An 11,430-nucleotide genomic window follows, 5' to 3' on the forward strand; every position below is an offset into this window, starting at 1 on the left:
TAGTGGATCAACGATTTGCGATTTGATTTTGTAAAAAAACTGATAATCAACAATGAGTTTCTAGTCTTATCACATATAATGACGATTCTTTTCTGATTTATACCTATACTAGCTGCGCCACGCGGTTTCACCCGCGTAATTCCGTACTCCGTAGGAATATCGGGATAAAAAATGGCCTATATGTTACTCCAGTTGTCCAGCTGTCTACGTACCAAATTTCATTGCAATCGGTTCAGTAGTTTTTGCGTGAAAGAGTACCAAACATACGCACATCCTTACAAACTTTCGCATTTAGAATATTATAGTAGGAAGTAGGATAACTCAGAGTACTCGGCTAATAATGTAGACTAATGTCAGTAGGGTACGTATTTATCGACGAATAATAATAATTACAAATCAATTAGCATCACTATTAACTATGCAAATTCCACTGCTATAAAAGCAAATAGCGGCGCAACATCGTTACTAACGTTACAACAATCACATACTACACTAACTCTTTTAACAATTACAATATACAAATAAATCATTTGCCGCTACAAACGAAAGCGCCATTTGTCAGCTCTCATAGTGAATCAGTGCCAATACATATCCGGTTGTTAAAATAGCCACGTAAGAATAAAATGCGATTCTTTCGGAACGCTGACGTTAATGAGTTGTTTTAATACTTCACACTGGCCTGAGACACGCTGAAGTGGAAAACAAATATGCAAGTAATGTATTACATATAACACGCTATTTATAGAATTGTAGTTAGGTTAACCCGTGTTATAATTAATTACCAGACAATAGCCTAGTTTTTATATTTTACAGGAATGTATAAATATTTTCGAAAATATTGTGTCTAATGTCACGTATAAGGCAGGAATATGTTATTTAAGCGTCCTAGTTTATGAATTTGGTACATATAAATAGAATCATTTTCGGAGAGCGAACGCCATCTAGTTTGCAACAGTGGCAATATAATCATATGTTATCTAAGTTCTATCAATTAACAATAGATGGCGCTTAACAAGAAATACCTATATCCGCAACTATTGTTTTCTTTTCAACATAAGTGAATAGTGTTAAATATTTATGGAAATAAAAAAATAATCACACTTACGCGACTTGAATTGGTGTACCAAAGAGGCGCTGTCGGCGGCGTGATGGTAGTCGTATACGGAACGACCGATTAACTCGCTGGAGTCGAATCCAAGGGTATTCATTAAACTGTAACAAAACAAAGAACATGTAAAAATATGATAAAATATTTATTGCGTTACGCTGCGGTTGCGTTTTCCGTATTTTTCATGACCTTTGTATTATTTTGATGTCGTTAGGTACTGCTAAAATTGCACCACTTTCATTTATATATAGGCAATTCAAATCGTGATAAAAATTTATCAATTAGGTATTAATTACAAATTCATTTTAAATTTAAGTAAAAGAAGTACTCTAAAAAGGTTTTTATTACTTTCAAAACGCTGTCCTCCACGACTTCTAATAAATTATATATGAAATATGATGATTATAACACCATAATAACAAAGGTTACTTCCAATGTGACCTATATGTTTCATGTTTAGGTTATGTTTACCGGTACATAGTTAACCTTGAATGACCTATCGCCAAACCTATTAAGTACTTGTTTGAAAATTTTAATTATTTAGAGATATTCTTTTGTATCCATTTAATTATAGAGCAATATATAATTATAGGCGTGTATATACAAATATTAAAAGTCAACAAAACTACTCACAAAAGTAGTGGTCGAATTCAAAATCCCCGCCATTTCATTTAAAATCACAAAACATAAGAACTGCACAGAATAACAACAATCGCACAATCATAAAAGAATAAAATAATCTACACTTCACAAATCACGACACTCTTTGCATCATTTCCATCACTTGGTACGTTTATCATGTACTGAGCACAAAACAGAATCATGTTTAACCTACAAAATACGTTTGAAGGTGATATTTTTGTTGATATTATACAACCGAGTCGCATGGGACGTTGTAAAGGTCAAACATCACTGCACAAAGCGTTACCTAAATTCGGTCAGGTAATGCAGCGGCTATTGTAAATAGCGCCATCTTGTGTTAACATACGACACTACTAAACATCTGTTTTTAAATGGAGGAACATTTAAATGTAGATTTAGTAATGAATCAAGGACTCATATGTATCAAGCTAAATCTATCTTGCACCAAAGTATTCAGATGGCTAATATTAAACGATTCAAAGTAATGTATAAGCGTGCTTTACGCTTTATTTATAAAGGAAGTAGCAAAATGTCTCAACTATGGTAACATGGTTTATGATACCGAGTTAATTTACTCGCATATGCTTGTTTTATAACAGATAATGTAAATGTGGCTCAGTCAACTTCAGTTGTCAAGTCAAGTTCAGTTGATAAATAATTTTTTACCTTACTGCAGGTTAACAATAAGATTTTATGGATCTTGATAGAACATTATATTTACGAGTTCACTTTGAAATCTAAATTTAATCAGGTTTATGATATATCTAACGTCGTGGAACCATGAAATTTTGTATTCCTAATACAATTTCTAACTTATAACTTCAACAATAGGAACAAAAGAAAATTTATTTCTTTGTAATATGTATGAGTACAGATGTGTTTCGATACAGATGCTTATTCTAATAATCAACACATTTCTATATCTGCATTAAAAAGTTGAAAAGTTTATTTGTTTGTTTGAACGCGTTAATGTCATTAACTACTGGGCCGATTTCAAAAGTTCTTTCACATTAAGTTCACGATAAGTATGTAATCCCTGAGTGTTCATAGGCCATACATGTACCACGGGCGAACCCGGGCTGTACTGCTATTTAAATATAATAGATAAGTGCTAAGTATATGTAAAAGCAGGCACTAGAAAATTAATATATTAAGTAGTAATGAATCGAACAATGAACATATCAAAAGTAAGCATTGTTTCTCAAATGAAACACTTAAAAACCTACTTGGTACTTTTTTTTTTTTTTTTTTTATGTCATCGCGGGCAACTGAGCTGGTGGTTCGCCTGATGGAAAACGATCACCACCGCCCATGATCATTCGCAAAGGTAGTGCCTCTGCCAATGCGCTGCTCGCTTTTAGTGGGTAAGGGAAAAGGAAAGGATTCATGATAGGAAAGAAGGAATGGACTGGGAAGGGGGAGCAAAAGGAAATAGGCCTCCGGCTCCCCCACTCACCGTACGAAACACAGTGGCATGCCACTATTTCACGCCGGTTTTCTGTGGGGGTGTGGTACTTCCCCGGTGCGAGCTGGCCCAATTCGTGCCGAAGCGTGCTCGACTCCCACAATAAACGTACTTATAGAAAACTTAAAAGCAAACGTAAATTGTATGATCACATTAAAAATAAATTTAAACATTATATTACTAAAACTGTAACATAGCTGATTATATTGCAGAAAAGAAAATAAAACAAAATGTACTTTAAGCAGTAGTTACAGCGCACTCTAGTGATTGGTTTCCACACTTTCGCAGACGCTTCCAAAGGTTTGAATTCGTATCGTATCTTATTCAGACATCTGAATTGAGAGATTTGATACCACTTCCACATGTAAAACTAACACTCTAAAGTAGTCAGTAATATTCTACTTTTATCATTTTTTGTATCTTTGTATACAAATACTCTGTTTTCTTCTATACAATAGAAAAGAAAACTGAATTGTAACCAAACGATTGAATTAAATACCTCCCAAATTTTACTAGAAGTAATTTTAAAGCGTACAATTAAATCGATGCTCACCCATCATCAGTATAGGTAAACTTCATATCCAAACTATGCTTCGAAAGGAACGTCTTGCTGTCCAGGGGTATTTCGATGTTCGAGGGGTGAGGTATGGGACGAGCGACAGCCACCAGAGCACCGTTCTTGTTGAATTTCTTCGCGCCTTCCTTACTCTCTTCGTCTTCAGTGTTATTGTTTTCGGTTATCTTGGCTTTTTCATCGGTTAGCATGTGACCAGTGACGTGTATCACCTGAGAATTAGAGACGATTAGGTATATTACGCCTCACTGGTACTTCGAATAAGACTATTTTTCGGAGCTTGTTTGCGTTCAGGTCTTGAAAGAAAAGATGTCATGAAAGTGTGACTATATAACTATATAATTAATAAACTATAAAAATTAACTTAAATGTGTGTACTATGCTGCTCGTCTACGGTATAGTGATGATTGAGGATGCCAACCACATTTGGAACATGTTAGTAATGAGCAGCGTTTAACCATCCCATTCTATTGCTATATATTTCATTTCATACCATAAAGATTTATTTTGTAGTACTTATGACAAGGGTTTTCTACTAAATTGATTAACATTAAAATTATTCAATTATTTCTTTTACTTCAAGACTTCCATGCTTGGATTAAATAGTATTCTTCAATACTATAAAAAAGGATAGGGGCGTCACTATGCAGGATATTTTAGGCGTTGTAACGTGTGTCATTGCGTCAAATTAATACGTCATTGGTTTTCTATAGATGGGCACGAGGGTTAATACGGATGAAAAATGAAATAAAGTTGTTAACCTTTTAAATATGTAATTAATCAATCCATAGAATAATTAGGGACAAGATAAGATTGTTGCAGGTATAACAATTAATAAAGCACACCGAAAGAAATAAAGCATGACTCGAAATTTAGTATAGATAATATCATGTAATTATACAAATTACATAATTATGTATCGGAATAAAAATAACAATGAATGTGCAAATAATTTGTTAGGGACTTGTGCAAAAATGACATTGAAAATGGCGTTCTTACATACATAATTATTTGAACCAAAAAACTAAGCCGCGTTCAAATTATCAAAACTAGATCATATTTAAATGGAACCACACGGGAGGCACCAGCTTTCATAAAAAATAATTATTAAAAATCGGTTCACCCAGGAATTGAAATAGACGATGAAGTAACTTTTACAAAGAAAATCCAGTCAAATTGAGAATCTCTTCTTATTTGAAAGTTGGTGAACAAAGATGGCTTGTTTTTAGAGCATTATTTTTAAACGATATTCAATGCACCAATAGACTGAATTTTCGCACATATAAGTAACTAGCTGTTCGTCTCGACATCGCCCGTGGTACCTACATATATAGCGTACGGCACTCGGCGAAGTTACAGCACTCCAACGGAGGAAGAAAGTTTAAAATCACTCGAGTAGGTCTTGCGTGACAACATTACATACATACATACTTATATAAAAAATCTTTCCTCTTTATAATGTTAGTATACAAGTATATATGTATTGCAACAGTTAAAACGTCCGATATTTTGATAAAATATCGATGTTGAAAATATCGACGTTTTAAGGTGCTCCAAAAGGTGATAAAAGAGGATTTGTCGTATATAACTTTGATAAGATAACACGTCCAATTTGATTGACCGGCTTCATTCAATCGAATCAATGGCGATAATGTAATGGCAAACTTATTTATAAATCCCCACATCAGTATATATGTCTCCACCGCGGGGACATGGTTCTCCCCCCTTCTTCTTACAGACTTATCATAGTGGGTAGAAAAATATTCATATAATTCAGGTTAAGTAAATCTAATACGAGGATAATATTACAGCTCTTAAAGCGCCTTCTCAAAATCTATCGCACAATATTTGCTCGGCAAACATGACTTTTTCTTATGCTAATATTTGTATAAACAATCAGAGAATGGTGTGATTTGACCAGACATCGGTGTACAGACGGGTCACGGACATCGGCAAATTTTTATATAACCCATACGTAGATGTAATTAAATTTTTATAGTCCGAGTTATGGCGTTCATTATCTTGACTTTATGTTGTCTTATTTATTTATGTGAATCTGTAGCAAGATTTCATCATACTTCGTGTTATTTGGTATTTAAATATTTTATGAGGTTCATAAGGCCAATATATGATATGCGATGTTTAACTCTATGAACAAATTCGCAAATGTTTAAAACGCGGTATTTATTTGAGTATACTTTGTATATAACGCCTCACTTCCTGAATGATTATTGATTTTTTATCCAAATGCTAAATTGCCTGTTCTACACATAATTTTCTCTTTATTTGAATTGTTTTCAATAATCAAAGCAATTTATTTTCTGCGAAACTATACGTGTCGTGACATAACAGGAGAATAACAAATGCGTTTTAAACTTATAAATGTGATGACTTGATGATATACCGAGTTAAAAATTTCACCGAGAAAAAATGAAGCGATATCGGCATCCAGTTTGTACTTATTATTCTGTGATCCAGAGTAGTCAATGTTAGTTTTAATAATGTAAGTATGTTCGTGTGTGTAGGTGTGTGCGTGTGTTCGGGTGGGTGTGTACATGATAAAATATGTTTTTGTAGTACTAAGTATAGTCTTCAATTTTGCTAAGTATATACTGAGTCTATTTGTATTGTTATTGAGGTATTGTCGTCTCCATCCAGTACGTATACACTACTAGTCTTGTTAGCACTCCTTTCGCAAATGAACACTTACAAAATCACGCATCCAAACGTACCTTATAAGAAGCGGACTTTAGATGCACGTTGCGCCCCTTACTCGTGAGGGTACATTTGAGACGCAAGAGGAGATCACGCCTGCCAACATGACTGGAGCGCAGCGCCTCCCGGATCTCATCGTGGTCGCAGGGGTGGCTGAATTCGAAGACACTCTGCCCCATTATTTCCATCTGCGAAACGGAAGCGAGCATTTGTATCATCAAATATTTTGTTGACACGTATTACACTTTCTGTGATGTTTGTATTATCTTTACATTTACGATGCAAAAATATATAAGGGTATATAGATGGTTAAAACATTGTAATAACTTCATTTTGAGGTGACGGATAAAATCTTAGCAATAAATATATAAATTTAATATGTTTTTATTAACATTTAATGCAATATAATAAATAGATAATACCCCTAACGTTTACATTTACGTAAGAAAATTACACGTGTATAATAATAAATTCTAAAGGTCAATTAAACGCTACACTTGATTCTTGAGTTTTGTCATTGAAGTTCCCTAGAACGAGGTCTCTTATCGAAGATTGAGGTGATAAAAGTATGTGAATCTTAATTAAACGTCATGCTCCAAGTAAAATAAAATATATTTTTAGTGTGCTTCGATTTTTGAACCCCCTTAAGCGTGTTCAAACAAACAAGCTCTTCAGCTTTATACCATTAGCATTGAAGTATTGATATCTTCTTATTTATTATTATTATATTATCCGTATAAATAGGAAAAAAAAGTTACGTTTATTCTATTTATTTTCGTTTTTTATACTTTAAATATCTAGTTATTTTGGTGACAAGTTAGTTAAAAATTTAAGAGTGAATTAACAAATTTCACATTCACTTCTATTAGGTGCTTTGTAAGTATCATTGAATGGCCTTACAATTATTGCAATATAAATTAAACGAAAGCAATGTCGAGTCTGTTAATAGGTACTAAGTTATATTTAGTCTATACGTCTCTTTCTAACGTCAAACGAATAAAAGAGATGCGATTATGCTGGAATGTAAGATTTGTTAACGTGCAAGTTATGCATTAAATTACATAAATTAAAATGCATCTTGTCATAGCCTTACAAACATCACTAGATTATATAACAAAGTCCTCCACCGTATACAGATGTATATCTCTCGGCCTAAAATTCAAGAACTGCTACACAATTCTCATTCTTTTATGACCAATGGATGAATGAACGCGGACGAAGCAGCGCGTAAAATGATAAGAAATAAATATTTTGCTTATTATTAGAGTATTATTGCTGTATTGTACATTTATGGCTAAGCGGAAAATGATTTAATAATCCACTTAGCACTTAAATTAATTATATTTATAGTACAACTAGGTTCCAGCACACAGTTCCGCACGATATTGTCCCCTAGGGTTCTAACTTCATTATTGAAGATCACCGACGGTCCTGGGTAGGGAGGTCGGGGGAAAGATTCTAAAATGAGAGCAAACTTTTCTATGAAACGTGCTATCGTTTTTCGGAATGTCGTAAAGTATTAAAAAAATTAAGAGAAAAGGGATCTCGTTGTAAAGTATAAAAAATATAAGAGAATAGAGATCTATTCTGGGGCTTTTCTCAAGTAGAAGATAAGCATGATATCATGGTTAGTTATGCGATTACTTCATCTTCTATTCTATGAGGAGCACAGTAATTCAAATAAAATCATATGTTATTTATAGTTTACTGTGAATTGGTTATTTAATTAGTTCCACACAAATCTTTAAGGATATTACTACAGTATCTCTTTTCTTAGAATAATTAGCACTACTATTCTCAGTTTTTCAGTGTAATAGTCTATTTAAAACATGTGCTAATCATATTATGTTTGTACAAGCAATATGCATATAACATTTTGGGAATACCACCTACAATGACGCAAGATACGTTATTAAAATGCGAATCGCATAAACGATTTGTATATAGCCTGAAGAACATTATAATTTATAATTTAAACAACAATATGACCCGGCGAACTTCGCAACGCCATTGACCTTTTTTCGAAACATTTATCCGTATTTTTTACCTTTTAAACCTTCCCTGGACTATTATGAATGCATCAAAACCAAAATTATCAAAATCGGCCCAACCACTGTCGAGTTTTAGCGAGACTTACGAACAGCAATTGATTTTTATACATAAGAAGATTTGGAAATACTTACGTTAGAAAACTTCACCACGATTTGTTTTAATTATATATATATGAAGGATATAGAACCTGTTAAGTACAAGTCCTCAGCCCATAGTTAACCATCTATTCCATGATATAGCTATTACTTTTTAATGCAGTAACTAATGAAGCGTAGTGATAGATCTCAAACCATATCGGTAGAGCCCTACTTATTATGCTGAATACGATGTTAGTAATTAATACACTAGACATGCACATTATAATACCTTTGTTTGGCATAGATTTAAAAATACAGTAAGGAGAAAAAAATATTGACAGTTATGTTTAATCACACTTCACATTAATATTATTAATGTGAAAATTTGTTTGTCCGTCAATCACACTGAAACTGCAGAACGGATCTTGAGGAAATTTGGCATACAGTTAGGGTATGAGCTGACTTGGGTGATGATATTGATTCCTGTTTTATTTATATAAAAAATCTTGATATCCGGGCGGAGCCGGGACGATCGTCTAGTATAAACATATAATGATGATGCTAAAATGGAATATCTACTTCAGTGTAATTGGTACAATCCCCTCACCTGCGACACACCAAGATGCTCAGCAATATTTTCACTACAGTACACGATGTCCCCCTGCTGGGACAGCACGAACACGAAACCATCCAGCGCCTTCATGTAGGACAGCTCAGATTGCACCTCCTCCAGACCTTTGGGGCTTTGCAGCTTAGGCGGTTCGGTATCAGCTGGCACTGGAAAACGGTATTGATAATTGGGACTCAGTTGTTTTCCAAATCAAATATTTTAATAGTCGTTCCAATAAGTTTTCTTATGTACCTTGACTCTAAAATCTGAATAACATAATTTACTTATTCAGATTTTAGAGTGAAATGGTGACAAAATGTCATACTGCAAGCATGCAAATTTTAACAGACAGATTTTACTGGTAATATGGTCTAAATTCTAAAACACACTGAGACTTTTTAAGCAAGTTATTTACATGCAACATTAAACTAAAACACAACTCGATAATAGGGATAAATTACTAAAAAATAATAGTTAGACTGGAGAAACATTTTACGTATCCATTACAAAATTAAGAACCTTAATTTAAAATCGGCGTTAAAAGTTAATGTTGTCAGTAAAATAACCATTTCTGTGATTTCAAGTATTTGATTTATTGAGCATCGTAATTATAATGATGCTATCAATAAAAGCAATAAACAAGGGGCATTTAATTTGAGAATATTGAGGCATGCATAGATTTTAAAACTGAGTTCGATCAACAGGTAAAGCTCTGTATAATTTGCATGGGAAATCCAATCAATATATATTACAGCCAAGTCATTGTGCAGTAAAATTCTCGTTTAAGCATAGTAACTCGAATCAGAGGAGGGACAGAACCGAATATCATATTAGCAATTAAAGGCGGATGTATGATGATATATTTATTCTAGAATTAAAACTTCCTTAAAAACTACAGAGATTCATTTTCCCCGAATCTAAAATGAGATCGATATTTGAATTGAATAATTCAAGACGGATTTCAATTACGTCAATATGAAGGCGATAAAACCTAAAGGTTTTTAATAGATTTTCTTATGTGCTGGGATGTTTTATTTTTTATCATCGCTGATGTTATTGATTTCCCTATTAAATATAAATATCCTTATTTTGTTCTGAATTGATTTTCATAAAATTGATTCATCATGAATTCTAGCAACTGCTTCACTGAAACATCGAAAACCATGACGAGTTTAGTAGGTAGTCTTTGGTTTCTGGATAGTGTATTTGTATTAATGATTCTAGATTATCTTAATTCTAGATCAGAATGAGTTCGTATTGAATGTTATATTAAACTAGGTTTCCAGAAATTTCCAATGGTCTAAGGTGTTTCACCTCGAATAATATATAAATACAAATAATAATATAAATCGTAGCTATTGTCACTTCTAGGCATCTCTATCACGAGACCCAAAATTCATATCTTGAAACAATTCCATTGCGATGTAAGAGAAAGAAAGACATAAGTTAGAATTTGCATGAATTAGCATAAGACCAGTTTGCATACTGCATACAACGAAACCGTAGCCTCCGTCAAGGCAATATCGACGCATTCTCTGAAACTTGATGAGATGGAAAATCTGGACTTGACTAATATTATTTCGAGCTAAGGAATATATAAGATGCATAGCACGTTTAGAACCTAAGACTGCTATAACAATGACACTTTGCGGTTAACGATCCGCAAATATAGCAACCGATAGACCGTATGACTCGTGCCAAGCTGCGGGTATCGGAAACTGTGGTTTCACGCCTACTCGACGTCTGTTGGACACAATTGTTATTTACGTGTACAGATTGTTAACGAAATTATTTACATAACAGACCTACGGATATAGTATGGGAAAAATTGTCTTTACCATACCTATTGTTGTGATATATACGGTAGGTATAGGATACTTCATTCTGTGCACCATCCCGTGATCCAAATGTTAGCGCACTTGTACATTATGTATTGGGCTATGTAGTCATTATAAGAGATGGTGATAGTTTTTGTATGACGCTACAAAATTGTACTTGGTAGCAGACGTGTCACTTCAACAGTGACGATGATACAAATGGTATAAAACAAAGTAGGAATAGTAAAAAACAATTTTAAGTAAACGCGCGTTAGACGACATAGTAAATATACATTTTTTCTGTAATCTGGTTCATATCTCGATACTCTGTCTAGTAACCGAATTGTCGATAGATAACATCGTTATATAT

General features: G+C 33.5%; 1 protein-coding gene across 4 annotated transcripts in view; it reads right to left on the minus strand.

Moving 5' to 3' along the window:
- Positions 1–11,430, minus strand: part of LOC119828526 — a 56,581-nt gene that overhangs the window by 32,837 nt on the left and 12,314 nt on the right. For all 4 annotated transcript variants that reach the window (XM_038350702.1, XM_038350701.1, XM_038350704.1 and 1 more), the window contains exons 3-6: positions 9,241–9,410; positions 6,522–6,692; positions 3,769–4,001; positions 1,106–1,212 (exon numbers count right to left, since the gene is read on the minus strand). In XM_038350702.1, coding sequence (XP_038206630.1) covers positions 1,106–1,212; positions 3,769–4,001; positions 6,522–6,692; positions 9,241–9,410 — 681 coding nt within the window. The remainder of the gene's footprint in view (positions 1–1,105; positions 1,213–3,768; positions 4,002–6,521; positions 6,693–9,240; positions 9,411–11,430) is intronic.

Source organism: Zerene cesonia, chromosome 8 (genome assembly GCF_012273895.1).
Source record: "Zerene cesonia ecotype Mississippi chromosome 8, Zerene_cesonia_1.1, whole genome shotgun sequence".
Classification (NCBI taxonomy): domain Eukaryota; kingdom Metazoa; phylum Arthropoda; class Insecta; order Lepidoptera; family Pieridae; genus Zerene; species Zerene cesonia.